General features: G+C 46.2%; 1 protein-coding gene across 6 annotated transcripts in view; it reads right to left on the bottom strand.

Annotated features, from left to right (window-relative positions):
* LOC135180060 (ephrin type-A receptor 6-like) overlaps positions 1–20,783 on the bottom strand; it is a 552,362-nt gene that overhangs the window by 135,478 nt on the left and 396,101 nt on the right. For 4 of the 6 annotated variants that reach the window (XM_064152220.1, XM_064152215.1, XM_064152217.1 and 1 more), the window contains exons 7-8: positions 5,129–5,176; positions 4,530–4,692 (exon numbers count right to left, since the gene is read on the bottom strand). The exons of 1 other annotated variant lie outside the window; for it this stretch is intronic. In XM_064152220.1, coding sequence (XP_064008290.1) covers positions 4,530–4,692; positions 5,129–5,176 — 211 coding nt within the window. The remainder of the gene's footprint in view (positions 1–4,529; positions 4,693–5,128; positions 5,177–20,783) is intronic. One more of the 6 variants, XM_064152216.1, reaches the window with a different exon arrangement.

Genomic DNA, 20,783 nt, shown 5'->3' with positions numbered 1-20,783 from the left:
TTTAAAGAGTTGGGAGAAATTTACTCAAAGACAAGAAAGGAAAAAAGAGACCACAGACTCATAGAATCAGCCAGGTTGGAGGAGAGCTCCAAGCTCAGCCAGCCCAACCTAGCACCCAGCCCTGGCCAACCAACCAGACCATGGCACTAAGTGCCCCAGCCAGGCTTGGCTTCAACACCTCCAGGCATGGCAACTCCACCACCTCCCTGGGCAGCCCATTCCAATGCCAATCACTGTCCATGGTGAAGAAATGAAAACTACCATTCCAACAAATTCAGGGTTTCATTCCAAATAATTTTTCACAGTACTCAAACTTATACCATAACTACTCAGCTATTCTGTCAGAATTTCTGAATTTATTTTTTTTTAATTGTTAATATGACTTATTTGAAGCACAGAAGATTCTGCATTGCTTTTGAATTAAAAATAACATGGACTCACATTTATCACTGTTCAGTCAAAGCACTACTCTGTACTGCACACATGCTAATGCCTTAGGTACCCTCTGGAGCAAGCCAACTAATCTACTCTCAGATCTTTATTTAATGATTTATTTAAATTAATTATGAGAAAATTCCTCAAGAGAGATGCTGAGGTACTGGAAGGTGTCCAGAGAAGGGTGAGGAAGCTGGTGAGGGGCCTGGAGCACAGCCCTGTGAGGAGAGGCTGAGGGAGCTGGGGGTGTGCAGCCTGCAGAAGAGGAGGCTCAGGGCAGAGCTCATTGCTGTCTACAACTACCTGCAGGGAGGCTGTAGCCAGGTGGGGTTGGGCTCTTCTGACAGGCAACCAGCAACAGAAGAAGGGGACACAGTCTCAAGTTGTGTCAGGGGAGGTCTGGGCTGGATGTTGTTAGGAAGTTGTTGTCAGAGAGAGTGATTGGCATTGGAATGGGCTGCCCAGGGAGGTGGTGGAATCGCCCTCCCTGGAGGTGTTCCAGAGAAGAGTGGATAGAACACTTAGTGCCATGGTCTGGTTGATTGGCTAGGGCTGGATGCTTGGTTGGACTGGATGGGCTTGGAGGTCTCTTCCAACCTGGTAGATTCTATGATTCTAAGATTGGCATGGAAAATATCATTGGTTTTAGAACAATGATAGTTTAGTCCTTCATAAGAGAGCTACAGTATGGAAACTCTGCACTACACGACAGCTGTAAACTGGCCAACAGTTTGTAAATCCCTCTATGCAGGAGGGCCTCTGAGGTGACACAGGAACATTCCTCCAGTATGAAAAGAATGCTTTGAATGACTGTGCTGACTGGAGGCTAATTGAAATATTTTAATGAGAGAAATTACCTCATTGGTTGTGAATAGAAAATAATGGTGATGTCTATGTAGCCTTCCTTAGGTTGCTGAGAGGGATAAAATGTCAAAACATAAACAACGTTCAGGCATTGTCTCTTGGGATGTTGTCCTGTTCACTTCTCTCTGGTCTCTGTGTCACTAGATCTAATCACTTTCTTTTAACCTTGACCTGTTCTGGCACCTCACATCTAATTCCAGCAATTAACACATAAGTTGTTTATATGTGGGTTTCTGAGATAGATGGAAGAGGAAACAGAAAGGGGGAGGGGGTAACCTTGAGCCCTTCTGGGCAGATTGCTTTGTCTGGGAGGCAATTGGGAGTTCTGTATTATTTCTAACTTGTATGTCATGGTAAATACTTCTATATACTTGTATATACTGTATCTTTGTGCTTGTAAATTTTGCAGTGCTGTAAATATAGCTTCATCTTGAGTGTGGCCAGCAGTGCAAAGGAAGGGATTCTGCCCTTTACTCTTCTCCCCTGAGACCCCACCTGGACTACTGTGTGCAGTTCTGGAGCCCTCAACACAAGAAGGACATGGAACTGTTGGAGCCACCAAGATGCTCAGAGGGCTGCAGCAGCTCTGCTGTGAGGACAGGCTGAGAGAGTTGGGGCTCTGCAGCCTGGAAAAGTAAAGGCTTCCAGGAGGCCTTATAGTAGCCTTCCAATATCTGAAGTGGGCTACAGGAGGGCTGGGGAGGGACTGCTGACAAGGTCTTGTAATGACAGGACAAGGGGGAAGGGTTTTACACTGGCAGAGGGGAGACTGAAAGTAGATGTTAGGAAAGGGTTCTTTGCAGTGAGGGTGGTGAGACTCTGGCACAGGTTGCCCAGGGAGTTTGCATTTGCTCCCTCCCTGGAGGTGTTCAAGGCCACTTTGGATGAGCAGCACAAGGTCAGAGACCATCATTTCCCCAGAAGCCGGGAGGATTCCAGCCTCAAAGTCTGTGGGCAGAGTCCCCTGAAGTTTGGACACTGGCATAGGCTGTGGTGTAGCCCCAGAAGGTGATTGATAATTAATCAGAATTGGTGAGTAAATGCTTTAATGCCTCTGTAATTTCTATTGCCTCCTGCCATGGAGCAGAAAGAGCTTTCAGCCCACCCTGCTGGGCAAGCAGCGTATTGACCCCAAGCGGTATTTGCCACGGGGAAACTCCTCTCTCTGTTTATAGTTTGAACTGTTTGCTAGTTATTAATGAGTTATGGATTGGTATTAATCCTAGAATGTCTTCAGAACCGTGTAGATCCTTTTAATATTAATATACAGTGGTTGGGGGTGGCAGGAGTTCAGAATATTGAAGTTAATAAATATATAATTTCATAGAATATTATCTCACATCAATTAATTTCTCCCCTCTGCCACAACTGGCGTAGGTGGCAGAATACTCCTCTGCAACAGTTTTCTAGGTGACGATTTCTTTTCATGAAGAAGTACAGACCTTTCAGATGGTCCATTTATTCTTTCCTGCAGAGCAGAGAAAAGTCCAACAACAACATTCTCCCCAAGCAGTGGATGCACCAGTGTGCTGGTTAGTAAGTGAGAATGCCTCCCAAAAAACAAATCAGCAGTGCATGGTTAACTTTTCTACTGCTCCTACAGAGTTGTCCTTCTTTCTACTTCATGCATCAATTAGAACTATGCCAAAATGTCTTAGTGTTCCTAGCCATGTTGCATCTAATGTTATCCTCTATAACTGAAGTGGCTTAAATAGCGTTTCAACCACAGGCTTACAGGATGTTAGGGATTGGAAGGGACCCAGGGAGATCAACTCCAACCCCCCTGCCAGAGCAGGACAATATTCTCTAACGCAGATCACAGAGGAACACATCCAGACAGGCCTGGAAAGGCTCCATAGAAGGAGACTTCACAACCTCTCTGGGAAGCCTGTTCCACTCCTCTGTGACCCTTACAGTAAAGAATTCCCCCCTTGTGTTGAGGTGGAACCTCTTTTGCTGCAACTTACACCCATTGCTCCTTGTCCTATCCTAGGGAGCAGTGAGCAGAGCCTGCCCCCCCCAATCCTGGCAGCCTTCAAATACTTAGAAACATTCATCAAATCTCCTCTAAGTCTTCTCTTCTCCAGACTAAACAGCCCCAGGTCCCTCAGCCTCTCCTCACATGCCATGCCCTCCAGTCCCCTAATCATCCTTGTAGCCCTCTGCTGGACCCTCTCCAGTAGATCCCTGTTCCTCTTACACTGGGGAGCCCAAAACTGAAGGCAGTATTCAAGATGAGGTCTCAGAAGGGCTGAGTAGAGGGGGAGGAGAACCTCCCTTGATCTGCTGGATACAGTCTTCCTAATACACCCCAGGATCCCATTGGCTTTCCTGGCCACAAGGGCACATTGCTGTGCCATGTGTAACTTGTTAGCCACCAGGACACCCAGGTCCCTATCCACAGGACTACTTTCCAGCAGATCACCTCCCAACCTGAATTGCTGCAGTTTGTTATTCCTCCCTAGATGCAGGACTGTAAACTTGTCTTTGATGAACCTCACCTGGTTCCTCTGTGCCCAGCTCTCAGTCTGCCCAGGTCTCTCTGTAAACTGGATAATCATAGAATAGTTTAGGTTGGAAGGGACCTCAAGGATCATCCAGTTCCACCCCCCTGCCATAGGCAGGGACACCTCCCACTAGAACAGATCTCTCAAGGCCTCATCCAACATGGCCTTGAACACCTCCAGAGAGGGAGCATCCACAACCTCCCTGGGCAACCTGTGCCAGAGCCTGAACACCTTCACTGTAAAGAAATTCTTCCTAACCTCTAGTCTGAATCTCCCCTCTGCCAGTCGAAACCCATTTCCCCTTGTCCTGTCATTACAAGGCCTTGTCCATAGGCCCTCCTCAGGCTTCCTGTAGGCATGACAGAGCTGTCCTGCCAAGGACAGTATGTTTTAGGAGGTTGCTATACATCTCACTGCTGCATTCTGAGAGCTTGGATAAAGATGCTGGCTTTTGATAAAGCCTAAGGGTACTTCCAGGGCACAAAGAAAGGCCTTCTTTAAGCACAGAAAGATTGACAGAATCATAGAATAACTCAAGATTGGAGAGACCCCTAAGGAAACTGCAAAAGAAAACATTCCTTCAGCAGTAACGCTGGGCTAAACTTTCTATTTGTTGTAATAAATAAAACCAGATGCAGCTATTCAAACTCCCAGTGCCTTATTGTTTTAGTAGTAGATGCTACCTCTACTGCATTTGATTTTTTTTCTTTCAGTGAGACTTACTTTCATCTCCTGTTTCAAATTCAAACTTCTGGCTATAGCCGCTGTATCCTGCTGCCGTCCTGACTCTGATATGAAATATATACTTGGTGGCTGGCTTGAGGCCTGTGATGATAACACTCGGAGCCTTGGACCTTGTGGAGGAATAGCTGAGCTGCTCATGCTCCTGAGGGACAGAAGAGGGGAGAAATGATATCAAGTTGACGGGCATAAACTTCACAAAAATGATATAGCAGAACTGAAGCTCCATATCCTTCTCATGGATGTAGAATGTCTTTATAAAAGGAGGTGCAGGTATGGATTCATGTACTTTGATTTCGTACTGTACTAGTAATGCATGACATGGCCTTGACTTAGATTGCAGTTTTTGCTCTTTCTTCTTGCATATAAGAGTATGACATCTTTGTGACTTGGGTTAGTAATTACACTGTAGTCAAAGCAATATGCAGTTAGAACAAGACTACATTCACGGGAAATGGCAGCTAAAATGGTAGCTATTTATTTTGACACTATGGACATACTAGGAGTGAGGTAAATACTAGTAAGCTGTGAAGTAAGCTGTAAAGCAAAGATGTGGGAGTATTCAGATACTCGCTACTCACTTCTACCCGCAGGTAGTGCCAAAATGCCGGCGCTATCCGTGGGTAGACCTGTGGGTAAAAGAAAATAAATATTAACTTTTTCTTTAAAGTCTGCAGACCTCTGGCATGGCTCAATTGCTTCACTGCCATTGACCTTTATTTCTCTTTCCAGGTATCTGCAATGTCGAACACATGAAATTCCCTTTCATACTCTAGAAGGCGAAGCACTTTGAGCAAAAGCCTCCTGGTAATCTCCCAGCAGTTGGTCTTGCCATCTGCTGAGAATTTCTGACCCTTGCAGAAACCTCTGAGAATTATCACTTGCAGAGATCATTGGGAATTACCACTGCAGACCAGCTGCAGTAGTTTGGAGAGCAGTCATATCATTTGCTGTGCAAAAACTAAATGGTGTTTTGCTAGACAGGCCACTCATGATACTTTTGCATGAGGGAATGACTTAGAAGAGAAAGTTTATTCCATATCATTAGATACTGTGACTTGATAAATCAGTAATCTGTGATATTTTATATGCTTCCTTAAGGCTAGCTTTACTTTGTTGCAGCAGGATTTGTCTCCAGATGGACGTATGAGAAGAAATATCCTTGGCATACGCTTAAGAATCCAATTATAACACCCACAGAGCACCATATACATCTACTATACCATGCAGTAACACTAGTATAGGAAGAAGCTTTTCAAAAGGGGCTTCCAGTCTCTTATGAAGGAAAAATCTGTTTCATAGAAAAGACATAAACAGGAGAAGAATAGGTTTAGTTGGATTATGTTGGACTCTTAATCTCTTCTGAGCAATAATGAGGTATTTTTATATAATCCAGTTTTATATGAATATATAGAATCATAGAATCAAGCAGGTTGGAAGAGACTGCTAAGATCATCCAGTCCAACCTAGCACCCAGCCCTGGCCAATCAACCAGACCATGGCACTAAGCACCCATTCAGGCTCTGCTTGAACACATCCAGGGACAGTGACTCCACCACCTCCCTGGGCAGCCCATTCCAATGCCAATCACTCTCTCTGACAACTTTATTCTAACATCCTAACTGTGTCCCCTTCTTCTGTTGCTGCTTGCCTGGCAGAAGAGCCCAACCCCACCTGGCTACAGCCTCCCTTCAGGTAGCTGTAGACAGCAGTGAGGTCTGGCCTGAGCCTCCTCTGCTGCAGGCTGCACACCCCCAGCTCCCTCAGCCTCTCCTCACAGGGCTGTGCTCCAGGCCCCTCACCAGCTTCATTGCCCTTCTCTGGACACCTTCCAGTATCTCAAAATCTCTCTTGAACTGAGGAGCCCAGAAATCTGGGGCTAGGTGTTTCAATGATATGGCTGCATTTTCCATTGCATGTAAGCATTAAGTGAACTGTTGGCTACTACATACCTCTCAGACCTTATTTAAAATAAATAGAAGAAGTGATAAGATCTTCATATTAGTATCAGAGCAGTATTTATGATATTAAGATGGCATAGAACTCACAAGAATCAGTTCTTGGAACACAGGGGCTGGATGTTTAAGCATAAGTGAAATGAGTTTATCTAGTACAATATGCTCATGTAACTGCTAGCCAAAATCTGTTGTGAAGAAATTCATAAGACATCCTCCATAGCAAATTTATCCTAGTGAAAATCTGCAGTTAAAAGATAAATACAATCCCAATGACAAGCAGTAACGATGTTATTACAGACTGAAATCCTAACCCTATGACTAGCTTTCCATGTTGAAGAATTTTTTATGAACTTTGAAAATGTTATCTCTATTTCTAAGGAAATTGTCTTTTTCTTATTTTTTCTGTGGTTTCTCTTGTCAGACGATTCAGTTCTGAGTTCACAGATCTGTGAGTCTTTCCTGCAGTCACCTCTACTACCTAGAGGTGTATCTACCCTAATTTTATACCTGGCTTTATAGTCAAGACCTTTTTTCATCTCTAAAGAAATATGCTGACTGAACGAAAGTAACAGTGATGCCAGCAGTCTAAGACTAAACAAATTGATACAATGGACTAGCAGGAGCAGGGTTGGAAAATAAAGGCAAGAAGAATACCCAAAGGTTTCAGCTTTTGCAGTGCACTGGACCGCACTGACTGAAAGCAGGCACTTTATCAATGAATGTCATATTTATTCAATACCCAGATGTTATCGTGAAGACTATTATGCTTTTTCTCATATGCTCTGATAACATTAACACCTACAGATACACAAACGTCCACATGCCACACTGTGGTGGAGGGCCTGTAGGCCTGAACAGAGGCTTCTTTATGCCTATACATGCCTGAACATGTTTTTCTGCCAGGACCCCTGGTTGTAAACAGGGTTGTGTAACAAACACACACCCAACTCGTGTACCCCTGGGGCATGTGATCCCCATATTTGGGAGAGTCCAGGCAAACAGCTCCTACCTATTATGGTAAAGTTTGGCTTACTGCCAACCTGATTGGTCACTCTGGTGGCCAAAGAGACCATTAATCTCGGCCCACAGTCCACAAAGAAGAGTGCACAAGAGAACCAAGTGTTCAGATATGTTCAGCTCAGCTCAGCACAGCTCAGCTCTCTGACCCACCTGCAAGGATCAGACACAGCTCTGACCTTCACCTAAGCGCTCAGCCACTCATACTCACACGCTCGGATGCCATTGCATAGCTCCGATGCTCTCTGAGGCACAGACCTCATGCTTTGATCTCAATCGCAGCTAACCTGTCTGCATACATTAGAGGCAGATCTCATTTAAGCCTGCACATGATACATATAAAAGGACCCGATAGGACCTCCTAAAACCAGCTGTGCATATCTGCAAGCTATACCACTATCAGGACCTGGTCCTGATCTTGCATTTATCTACGGAGCTCAGTCTCCCAGAAGCCTGGTAAGAGAACCAGGAGGCAGACTTCTGGATTGTCTGCCCACACACACGGGCTGCTAGCTGTGAAGAGACCGTGCCAGAGCCAGCACGGACATTCTTCTCCTGCTCCTGGAATCCTGCCAGCTGATAATCCCTGGACACAGTATCTAGATTAAGACAGCAGCATTGAGGCAGAGATCACCTCACACCAGGAGAAAAGGTTAGAGAAACCTATTTACCCCAGAGACTGGGAAGATTTATCATTTCCCTCTCAAGCTGGGAAGATTCCAGTGTCCAAGGGTCCACAGGCAAAGACCCCTGCATTCCGGACATTGGGCACAGGCTGCGACACAACCCCGGGAGGGTGATTAATAATTAATAACAACATTCATAAGTAAAGATTCAATTCCTCTGTAATATAAGTTACCTCTGCCTTAGATCAGACAGAGTTTTAGCCCCTCTGCTGGGCAAGTAGCATAGTTCCCAAGCGGCACTAAGCCAGAAGGGAAATCTCTCTGTTTATAGTTCAAATGCTTTGCCAGTTATTGACCAAATCCCTGTATATATTATAGCCTAATTGTTTTCATAACCCTGTACAAAAGAACTAAATATTAATACACAGTGGTTGGGGGTGGCAAGAGTTCATAAATAATAATTTTAATAAATTATATTTTTATATAGAATTTATACCACCTCAAATTATTTTCTCACCTCGGCCAAATAGGCATAGGTACAGAGAACCCCCTCTGCAACACACACTCACGTGAACATGATGCTTTCTAATTTTATTTCCACCTTACTTGTAGTCAGTAGAGCACAAGACTCTTAATCTCAGCGCCATGGGTTTGAGCCTCATGTTCGGTGCAAAATATTAAATGTATTGGTCTGATTTAAGCTTCCCAGAGACTCAAAAGCTAACAGAACAATACAACAGGATGCCTTCTCCTCTCTCTCTCTTTGGAAAGAAAGGAATTAGATGTAGAGAGTGAGAAGGAGTAGAACACCCCAAGAATAGTCTTGCTTCGATTTGGAATTTAAAAACTCGAACAATAAATAAAATGTATTTAAGGTAGGGGAGTTACAAAAAGGTACAGGGAAGCGAAACAAGATACAAAAATATATAGACAGTGAGATTGATGGCAATGGATAGAGGAAGATTCAGGAAGTGGTGGTCACACCATCTGGTTGGATGACCATGTGGCAAAACAGGAGCAGCAGGAGCAAAGGTGGTGCTACCATATAGGCAGGGAGGGCAAAAGGAAAGAGAAAGAGGAAGTTCTTCTGTTTTTATAGGGGTCTAGATAGGAAGTGGGAGTGGCTAACCACTACACCTGGGGTCAGGTCCAGACCACCCCCAGGGTGGAGTTAGGAGGACCTGGGGTCAGGTTCAGACCTCCCCCAGGAAGGTTAACTCTTTGTGAAAAGTTTGCACACATATAGGACTAATCAAAATATTATGAGCTTTTGTCAGTTTAGACTCACACTGCAGTTTACATTGTGATGCTCCAAGTAAGAAAAAGTATATTAAACTAAAAACCTTTAGTGCAAAACACACATGAAAAAAACCACCCTTAAAAAACAACAAAAAAACCTCAGCTAAACCCAAAACTCCAAACCAAAAGGTGAAATGCAGAATTTTGCATGAAGTATTCAAATAACATTTAAAAGATGAACTTTGCCAGTAAAGACCTGAGAAAAATCTAGGCACAAGGGGAAATGGCCTGAAATTGCACCAGGGAAAGTTTAGATTGGATATTAAGAAAAAAAAAATTACTGAAAGGGTGGTCAGGCCTTGGAATAAGTTGCCCAGAGATGTGGTGAAATCATTACTCATGGAGGTGTCAAAAAATGTGTAGATGTGGCATTTTGAGGTAGGTTGCAATGGCCATGATGGTGTTGACTGTTAGACTGTGATCTTGCAGGTCTTTTCCAACCCAAACAAATCCACAGTTCTGTATTTAAAATAATATCCAGGAATTACAAACCTCTTGCAACTTACACCGAATGACGAGCAAGGTATTCAGTTCATTTAGTCCCATCAATAACTGAAAACCTTCTTTCTGACAGCTGAACATACACTCATTGTGCACCTACAACTTTCAAATATGTCTGTGGAAAGAAGCCAGGGAGATAGTAGCTGAATAGTAGCTTATCAACAGTCTTTTCTTCAACACCTCCAGGCACAGCGACTCCACCACCTCCCTGGGCAGCCCATTCCAATGCCAATCACTCTCTCTGCCAACAACTTCCTCAGAACATCCAGCCTAGAACTCCCCTGGCACAGCTTGAGACTGCATCCCCTTCTTCTGTTGCTGGTTGCCTGGCAGAAGAGCCCAACCCCACCTGGCTACAGCCTCCCTTCAGGGAGCTGCAGACAGCAATGAGGTCACCCCTGAGCCTCCTCTTCTGCAGAAGCCAGTTCCCTCAGCCTCTCCTCACAGGGCTGTGCTGTGCTGGCCTCTCACCAGTTTTTTCACCCTTCTCTGGACACCTTCCAGCACCTCAACATCTCTCTGCAATGGAGGAGCCCAGGAACTGGACACAGCACTCAAGGGGTGGCCTGAGCAGTGCTGAGCACAGGGGCAGAAGAACCTCCCTTGTCCTGCTGCCCACACTGCTCCTGAGCCAGCCCAGGATGCCATTGGCTCTGCTGCCCACCTGGGCACTGCTGCCTCATCTTCAGCTCCTCTCTGCCAGCACCCCCAGCTCCCTCTCTGCCTGGCTGCTCTCAGCCACTTTGTCCCCAGCCTGTAGTGCTGCTTGGGGTTGTTGTGGCCAAAGTGTAGAATCCTGCACTTGGCTTTCTTAAATCTCATCCTCTTGGCCTCTGCCCACCCATCCAGCCTGGGAAGGTCCCTCTGCAGGGCTCTCCTACCCTCCAACAGTTCCACAGATGCTTCTAGTTTGGTGTCATCTGCAAACTTACTGCTGCTGGACTCAATCCCCTGGTCCAGATCATCGATATCCTCTAGGCTTGCTTAAACAGCATTATATTTCTTGTTGAGATGTTTTGGTTCAGCAGAAATAACAATAGTAACAGGTTGCTTTGTTATTAATCACAAAGATTTGGAAGCTATCCGTAAGTAATTGACAATCATGATTAAGAGACTAGCTTAAAGCAGGCATCTAATGGAGAAGTCTACTTTATTCAGAATGCTTCTACTTCAGAACTTCTTTGATATTTAGAGGCCAGATTTAATTTTCTCCTAATAGTAACATGTCAGTGTCACTGAAAATGTCTCTTGCAATGTGTTTAGGTTCTTTTCTGCAGGCAAATATTATATCCAGTCAGAAAGCCTCATAATTATTCACTGTCATCTTCCACAGTTCTGAGACCTGTTTTTCCCTCCTCTTAGAATCCAAGGCTTTTACAGGTCTTCCCTTGGGACACTAAGTTAATAACAGAAAACTGAGAAGCTTGTTTAGCCTCACTTACTATGCTAAAAATAAGCTAGGAGATTTCATTTTAATAATTACCTCCCAAAGCACATTGTAGTGATGATTTCTTAAAAATGATTAGCAGACATGGTTCATTTCTCAGCAGCTCTGAATGGCTGAGGATGCCAGAGGTGCTCCTTGGAGACCTGATGTCTCACAGCAACAAGCTCGTCTGTTCCTGCAGTTGTGGTCAGATACTAAGATCTGCTTAATGCTACTGTCCAAAAGCTGTTATATAGCCAAGTTATTCAACACTCTCGTTTCCACAGGAATGTGCTGAGAAGGTTGTGAAAATGTATTATTGGCTAAGCTCCATATTTCAGGCTTCTAATAATATCAGAAACATTTTATTTTAAGGCTGCAGATTGATACTTATGACTCAAATAATTTGAGCCCTGCAGAGAGACCTGGCCAGGCTGGATAGGTGAGCAGAGGCCAATGGGATGAGATTGAACAAGGCCAAGTGCACTTTGGCCACAACAACCCCAAGCAGCACTACAAGCTGGGGCAAGAGTGGCTGAGAGCATCCAGGCAGAGAGGGACCTGGGGGTGCTGGTAGACAGTGGCTGAACATAGGCCAGCAGTGTGCACAGGTGGGCAGGAATGCCAATGGCAGTATGGCCAGCAGGAGAAGGGAGGTTATTGTGCCCCTGTACTCAGCACGGCTCAGGCCACACCTTGAGTGCTGTGTCCAGTTCTGGGCTCCTCAGTTCAAGAGAGATGTTGAGGTACTGGAAGGTGTCCCGAGAAGGGCAATGAAGCTGGTGATGGTCCTGGAGCAGAGCCCTGTGAAGAGAGGCTGAGGGAGCTGGGGGTGTGCAGCCTGCAGAAGAGGAGGCTCAGGCCAGACCTCATTGCTGTCTACAGCTACCTGAAGGGAGGCTGTAGCCAGGTGGAGTTGATCTCTTCTGCCAGGGAAGCAGCAACAGAACAAGGGGACACAGTCTCAAGTTGTGTTGGGGGAGATTTAGGCTGGATGTTAGGAGGAAGTTGTTGTCAGAGAGAGTGATTGGCATTGGAATGGGCTGCCCAGGGAGGTGGTGGAGTGGCTGTGCCTGGAGGTGTTGAAGCCAAGCCTGGCTGGGACACTTAGTGCCATGGTCTAGTTGATTGGCTAGGGCTGGGTGCTAGGTTGGAGTGGATGAGCTTGGAAGTCCCTTCCAATATGATTGATTCTATGAATAATTGAAAAAACATTACAAGAGTAAAACTACTGCTTTAAAAGAGAATTATTAACATGAGGGTAAAAGTTACCCAAATGATTCAAAGCTAACACTATAGAGCTTGCTATTTTGCACCGAGTCTACTTATTGATTCTCCAGGTTCCTGAAGTCCTCCTGCGTTTATGCCTATCGTTATACACCTTTTCCTGATCTCCAGTCTTGTCACTGATGTCAACTTTGAAGTTTGTAAGGTTACGAAGCATGACATAGTACATACAGCAACAAGGAAAGAATGTCCCTAGGGAAAGAGCTGGTACATTCTAACACGCCTGACACAACAGCACCAAATGGACTACAGCTGCTGATGAACAATGGCATACGGTCTGCTGGCTTCCTTCCTGTGGACTGGAGCTGGTGTGTGTATTATTCTACATGATTTACAAATTCTAATAAACCAAAATTTGAGACAAGAAAATAATAGTTGGTGCGTAAGGGAGATAGGGAAGTTACTGTGTCCAGTTCTGAGCCACTCAATTCAAGAGAGATGTTGAGGGGCTGGAAGGTGTCCAGAGAAGGGCAGCAAGGCTGGGGAGGGGCCTGGAGCACAGCCCTGTGAGGAGAGGCTGAGGGAGCTGGGGGAGTGCAGCCTGCAGAAGAGGAGGCTCAGGGCAGAGCTCATTGCTCTCTACCACTGTGCTAGTTTGAAGCAGGCTAGAATGTTTTGGTGAGAAGAAATAGATTTTAAGCTGTAAAGGGAAAACAATGGTGATGTCTACTTCCCTCACAGCCTTGCTGAGAAGTATAGGAACAAGAAATAAAAACATTGGATAACAGTCTCGGCATCACTCTCGCTGGGGCTGCTGGCTGAGCTGCATCGCTCTAACACGCCCTCCATTTTGGGCTAACCCATTTTGCTTCTTAACCTCTGGCTGAACCTCCATTCTTCCTTGGGACTGGGGTAAGGTTGAGAGGGGCAGGGGGAAGGTGCAGGGGTGGTTGAGAGCCCCTCCTGGGGACTCAGGTTTCTGGGAGGGCTGTTGTGTTTCTGTATGCCCTTTTGCCTTGTATATTTCTGTCTGTAACTGTATATACTGTAACTATCTGCTTGTATATTGTGCCAGCTGTAAATAAATAGCTTCATTCGTATTTCCAGAGATGGCTGAGTCTAGTCTGTGTGATTTCCAAAGTGTGAGGGGGGCAGGGAACACCCAAACCCTCACAACAACTACCTCAAGGGTGGCTGTAGCCAGGTGGGGGTTGGTCTCTTCTTCCAGGCACCCAGCAACACAAGAGGACACAGTGTCAAGTTGTGGCAGGGCAAGTGTAGGCTGGATGTTAGGAGGAAGTTGTTGGCAGAGAGAGTGATTGGCATTGGAATGGGCTGCCCAGGGAGGTGATGGAGTCACCATCCCTGGAAGTGTTGAAGCCAAGCCTAGCTGGGGCACTTAGTGCCATGGTGTGGTTGATTGGACAGGGCTGGGTGGTAGATTGACTGGATGAGTGTGGAGGTCTCTTCCAACCTGCTTGATTCTATGATTCTAAGTTATAACATAGTTGTGTCTAAAAAAGTGTGATTGTTCTACCTCAGTTAAACATTATGCAAAATTGTCATTAAAGAGGTAGAAAGATTGGAGCAGTTTAGCTATTTAAGTAGGGAGTAGTAGGGAGTTTGAGGGTCAATGTGACAGTGTCACATAGACCTCACAGAACAGTCCAGAGAGAAATGACTGCAACTTTCCAAAATATCAGCCAGAAATTGAGAGGGTTGTCTGATCTACATGACATGGCTTCTAATCATAACTTGTCTAGCTGGAACATGGGTGGTTCCTGTTCACTGAAGTTAGATTCCAACTGGTACTCAAGTAGGGTCAGGTTCTGCCTAAGAACTGAATTAATCTGAGATCACAACAGGATATCTCCTTAGCTGGAGAAGACACAGAGGAACGCTTGTTGTGCTAAGCTGCAATGAATTACACACTTCACCTGTGGAAAAAGCAAAAAAGGAGTGAAACAAACTGGGGTAGATGTGTGAAAGCAACCTTGGCCCAGTCCCAGGGCTCTCAGGACGATGCTACTAAGCATACATTATCTACTTCTGAAATAGTATGGGGGAAAAATGGCAAGAATATCAGTTCATACCAGTCCATAGGCTGAATATCACACCTTCTGCTGCCAGTGCAGAGTGTGTGGTCCAGCACACATATATACACTGCTACGGCTTGGGCTTCATACAGTGCACATGTATCTGCACTGAAAGGATCACTCCAAATTACAGAATGCTACTGTAGCTAAACAATTCTGAAAGACAACATGATTTTCTTCTTTATATTTTTTTCATAACATAGATCATAATTTTTCATAATACTGTAAAAATAAGTCTGCCTTTCAAAACTTTACCCATGGAGAGGTGTCTAGGTTGGGAAATCAGTCTCAAATAGTCATATAATTCCTATAAAGTCTTTAAGTATTTTAATATTCAGTTCAGGATGGCTCGTTCCTGCTGACTGGAAAAAGTGGAATCATAATGCCCAGCTTCAAGAAGAGGAAAAAAGATGTCCTTGGGAACTACAGAGAGCAGTCAGTCTCACCTCTGTGCTTGGCAAGATCATGGAGCAGATCCTACTGAAGGTTCTGCTGAGGCAAATGGCAAAGCAGAGGTGATTGGTGGTACCCAGCAATGGCTGCACCAAGGGCAGATCATGCCTGAGAAATTTGATGACTTTTAATGATGAAGTCACAGCAACAGCAGACAAGGGAAGGGCAACTGACATCATCAACCTGGACCTGAGTAAGGCTTTTGACTGTGTCCCACAGGACATCCTGGTAACCGAATGGGAAAAGCACAGACTGGATGGGTGGAGCACTGCTGGGTAAGGAATTGTCTGGATGGTGCCACCCAGAGAGTGGTGATCAAGGGCACAATGTCCACCAGGAGACCAGTGCCAAGAGGCTCCCTCAGGGGTCAGTGCTGGCACCAGTGCTGTTTAATGTCAGTGACATAGACAGCCCTCAGCAAGTCTGCAGATGGCACCAAGCTGTGTGGCACAGTCGACTTGCTAGGGGGCAGGGATCCATCCAGAGGGACCTGGACAGGCTGCAGAGCTGTGCCCAGGCCAACCACAGCACATTCACCAAGGCCAAGTGTAAGGTCCTCCACCTGGGTGGGTGCAATCCCAAGCACAACTCCAGGCTGAGTGGGGAATGGCTGAGAGCAGCCCTGAGGAACAGGACCTGGGGGTCTGGGCTGATGAAAAGCTCAACAGGAGCCTGCAGTGGGAGTGCAGCCCAGACACAACCCTGTGCTGGGCTGCAGCAAGAGCAGTGTGGGCAGCAGGGCAAGGGAGGGGATTCTGCCCCTTGCCTCTGCTCTCCTCACACCCCACCTGCAGTCCTGGGGGCAGTTCTGCAGCCCCCAGCATAAGAAGGACATGGCAGTGCTGGAGCCAGTCCAGAGGAGGTCTCCAAGATGCTCAGAGGGCTGCAGCAGCTCTGCTCTGAGGACAGGCTGAGAGAGTTGGGGCTGTGCAGCCTGGAGAAGAGAAGGCTTCCAGCAGACTTTGGAGTGGCCTTCCAGTATCTGAAGGGGGCTCCAGGTGGGCTGGGGAGGAGCTATTGACAAGGTCTTGTAATGACAGGAGGAGGAGTAATGGGTTTAAAGTGGCAGAGGGAAGATTGAAAGTAGATGTGAGGAAAGGGTTCTTTGCAGTGAGGGTGGTGAGACACTGGCACAGGTTGCCCAGGGAGGTTGTGGCTGCTCCCTTCATGGAGGTGTTCAAGGCCAGGTTGGATGAGGCCTTGAGCGACCTGTTCTAGTGGGAGGTGTCCCTGCCTACAGCAAGGGGTTGGAACTGTCTGAGCTTTGAGGTCCCTTCCAACCTAAACCATTCTCTCTTGGAAGATGTGAATCGTTTTCTCGTAGAGTGTTTTATCTCCCAGTAGTGTCCAATCTGTTCTGCACAAAGACAAGTTTCTTGCATATTTTGTATGGTGCAGCCCCTTTCTCCTTTTCTGCATATACATAGAAAGACACATCTACATGTTCTGGGTTCATGGCCACCAATTTGTTCTCCTTATAACATGCCTGCAAACTGCCCCGTTTTGTGGAGTACTCACACTAGTTTATTAGGTGGCTCCTGGATCTTTCATGGCTTGGCAGCTTTTGGAGCATGCTGTCATAACCTGCTCCACAATGTCAGCCTGACAAGTTTGCAAATGTCAGAGAGGGATCTTTTAAGATATAGCAGTTTATACTTGTACAGCTTTAAAATCTTGCAGAGTTATTCAGAGCTCCACACTGATTGTATTGATAGGACTGGGGGATTGAGCCGCTGTGTTGTATGTCAGAACAAAACCTCTGCTCTTTTTCAAACATAAACTACAGGTGAAAATGAGCAAGGACAGGACACAAAAGCTGTGCTGTTTTAGGAACTGGGTTTTTCACTGGTACTTGAGACTACTCTTTCCTGCCTTTTTCTTCACTCCACGAGACAGCAATAAAACTTCTGAGTTTTTCCCACTTAACATCTTCTTGAACTTGAGCTGCATTTTTTGTTTGTTCTTCAGTAGAGGGATGGCTCTGGAAAATGCATGCTAAAATACAGACTATTATTTCTATTCTCTAACGTTTCTTATGAGTATGCAACACCATTCCTGTTTTGTCACTGCTGCTGAGAGCATGAATGCTGTTACTTGCATGGTCGAGGGCTCTTGAGAAGCCTGGAGGATTACAGGTTCACTTGACAGAACTAGAGCTGACAGTAGGCAAACTATGCTATTTAGTACAGACAGTTCCAGGGCAAAGAAGAGTGAATTAGCTGAAACTCAATTCAAATTAAAGACTTCCTGGCTGGGAGGTAGGAACCATGCCCCTTCTGCCTGAATGCACACATTCCATTTGCATTTGGCCCTTCTACTTACCTGGTGGCACAGTTATAATGCATGCCTCTTCAACACTATTTACATATAATTATAGTTGAATCAATTAATACTTTCTATATTTTCTAATATAATCATTGAAATAAGCAGTCTGACTTTCAGTACTAGATGATTTATCTCCTCAGAATGGCTGAGAGCAGCCAGGAAGAAAGGGACCTGGGGGTGCTGGTAGATAGCAGCTGAACATGAGCCAGAAGTGTGCCCAGGTGGCCAAGAGAGCAAATGGCATCCTGGCCTGGATCAGGAACAATGTGGCCAGCAGGACAAGGGAGGTTATTCTGCCCTTGTACTCAGCACTGGCCAGGCCACCCCTTGAGTGCTGTGTCCAGTTCTGGGCTCCCCAATTCAAGAGAGATGTTGAGGTGCTGGAAGGTGTCCAGAGAAGGGCAATGAAGCTGGTGAGGGGCCTGGAGCACAGCCCTGTGAGGAGAGGCTGAGGGAGCTGGGGGTGTTTAGCCTGCAAAAGAGAAGGCTCAGGGCAGAGCTCATTGCTGTCTGCAATTACCTGCAGGGAGGCTGCAGCCAGGTGGAGTTGGTCTCTTCTGCCAGGCACCCAGCTACAGAACAAGGGGACACAGTCTCTAGTTGTCCTAGGGGAGGTCTAGGCTCTAAGGAGGAAGTTGTTGTCAGAGAGAGTGATTGGCATTGGAATGGGCTGCCCAGGGAGGTGGTGGAGTGGCTGTGCCTGGAGGTGTTGAAGCCAAGCCTGGCTGGGGCACTTAGTGCCATGGTCTGGTTGATTGGACAGAGCTGGGTGCTAGGTTGGACTGGATGCACTCGGAGGTCTCCTCCAACCTGCTTGATTCTATGATTCTATGAATTTGGGCTCCAAGAGTTCCTGAAGGTCTGTCACATACCTATTCCTCTGCTCTAGTAAGCGATTTTCTTACTGCTGCTGGCCTGTCTGTCTCTCATTCTGTCTAGCACGTATCATTGCCAGACAGCATGCCTGTTCTAATTTACTAACAAAATGTGTATTCAAGAGCTAAGCATTCAGTTCTGCTCCTGACGTGGGAAGAAAATAATGCCTGTGCATCAGTACTGGAAGATGACAGCAGTGCTATAAAGGTGAAAACACCAGATGATTCTGATTCTCTTTTTTTTGTTGGAAACTGAAAGGGTTGGTTTAAAAACACATGTATCAAGGGGCTCTGAAGCCTGTGTATGCAGTTATGCAATGGGAAAGTCTAACTAACATGTAGACCTCCAAGGAGAGCTGTTTGTCATGTCAGTATTGACAGATATTTGCAATCTATTGATAAAGGATTTTTGTAAACTTAATAATTGGACATCTGTATGAATGCTTTTCGGTCTTTGACATTGTTCCTATTAAAATATTTCTAATTCTCTTGTTTAATTCACCTGGGTATTATTTGAACTATAGAATCACAGATTCATAGAATGGTTTAGGTTGGAAGTGACCTCAAAGCTCAGACAGTTCCAACCCCTTGCTGTAGGCAGGGACACCTCCCACTAGAACAGGTCACTCAAGACCTCATCCAGCCTGGCCTTGAACACCTCCATGAAGGGAGCAGCCACAACCTCCCTGGGCAACCTGTGCCAGAGTCTCACCACCCTCACTGCCAAGAACCCTTTCCTCACATCTACTTTCAATCTCCCTTCTGCCACTTTAAACCCGTTACTCCTCCTCCTGTCATTACAAGACCTTGTCAATAGCTCCTCCCCAGCCCACCTGGAGCCCCCTTCAGATACTGGAAGGCCACTCCAAAGTCTGCTGGAAGCCTTTACTTTTCCAAGCTGCACAGCCCCAACTCTCTCAGCCTGTCCTCAAAGCAGAGCTGCTGCAGCCCTCTGAGCATCTTGGTGGCTTCCTCTGGACTGGCTCCAACACTGCCATGTCCTGCTTGTGCTGGGGGCTCCAGAACTGCCCCCAGGACTGCAGGTGGGGTGTGAGGAGAGCAGAGCCAAGGGGCAGAATCCCCTCCCTTGCCCTGCTGCCCACACTGCTCTTGCTGCAGCCCAGCACAGGGTTGTGTCTGGGCTGCACTCCCACTGCAGGCTCCTGTTGAGCTTTTCATCAGCCCAGACCCCCAGGTCCTGTTCCTTAGGGCTGCTCTCAGCCATTCCCTACCCAGCCTGGAGCTGTGCTTGGGATTGCACCCACCCAGGTGGAGGACCTTACACTTGGCCTTGGTGAATGTGCTGTGGTTGGCCTGGGCACAGCTCTGCAGCCTGTCCAGGTCCCTCTGGATGGATCCCTGCCCCCTAGCAAGTCGACTGTGCCACACAGCTTGGTGCCATCTGCAGACTTGCTGAGGGTGCACTGATTGCTCTGCCCATGTCACTGACAGAGATAAGAGCAATGCAAGCCATAATGTGGCTTGCTATGGTAATGAATTAAAACTTTGAGGACTTTCATCAGTCTGAGAATATGAGGTTTGTTGATCTTGGCTACAAAATATTTTAAGCAGTCTGTCTTCTCCCTTTAGCTGTGATACTTAAGTTGTTTGGACTTTTCCCTAGTTTAGCCTTTTTTTCCCCTGCATCATTAACATTTCAATTTTTAAATCTCAGTACAGAAGTGCAGCCAAGGATGCAATTACTCAGATATTTACAGAGCTTTCTTTATTTTTCCTTCATTACGCAGCTTATATTTCTGTTCTTTTTTGGTTTCTCAATCATCCATCAGCTTCATTACGGCTTTCAGGCAGGGTCATAGAGACAGTAAGAACTGACTTAGAAGGCAACTGTTTAAGATATCATAGAGTCAACCAGGTTGGAAGAGACCTCCAAGATCATACAGCCCAACCTATTACTCAGCCCTGGCCAGTCAACCAGCCCATGGCATTAAGTGCCTCATCCAGGCTTTACTTTAACACCTCCAAGCATGGTGACTCCACCACCTCCCTGGGCAGCCCATTCCAATGCCAATCACTCTCTCTGCAAACGGCTTCCTCCTTAGAGCCTAGACCTCCCCTAGCACAACTTCAGACTGTGTCCCCACGTTCTGTTGCTGGTTGCCTGGCAGAAGAAACCAACCCCACCTGGCTACAGCCTCCCTTCAGGTCGTTGTAGACAGCAATGACATCACCCTTGAGCTTCCGCTTCTCCAGGATCCAGCTCCCTCAGCCTCTCCTCTCACAGGGCTGTGCTCCAGGCCCCTCACCAGCTTTGTTGCCCTTCTCTGGACATGTGCCAGTATCTCAACATGTATGAGCACCACCAAATCCCTCTTTGTGCTTTTAGCAATGAAGATACTGATTAGCACTAAATTTTACCTTGGTACAAGGCCACATATCCAACTGGAAAGTACAAAGTGTGATTTGCATTTT

This window comes from Pogoniulus pusillus, chromosome 12 (genome assembly GCF_015220805.1).
Source record: "Pogoniulus pusillus isolate bPogPus1 chromosome 12, bPogPus1.pri, whole genome shotgun sequence".
Classification (NCBI taxonomy): domain Eukaryota; kingdom Metazoa; phylum Chordata; class Aves; order Piciformes; family Lybiidae; genus Pogoniulus; species Pogoniulus pusillus.
Note: the sequence above shows the minus strand (reverse complement) of the source record. Positions and strands in the feature narration are given on the sequence as shown.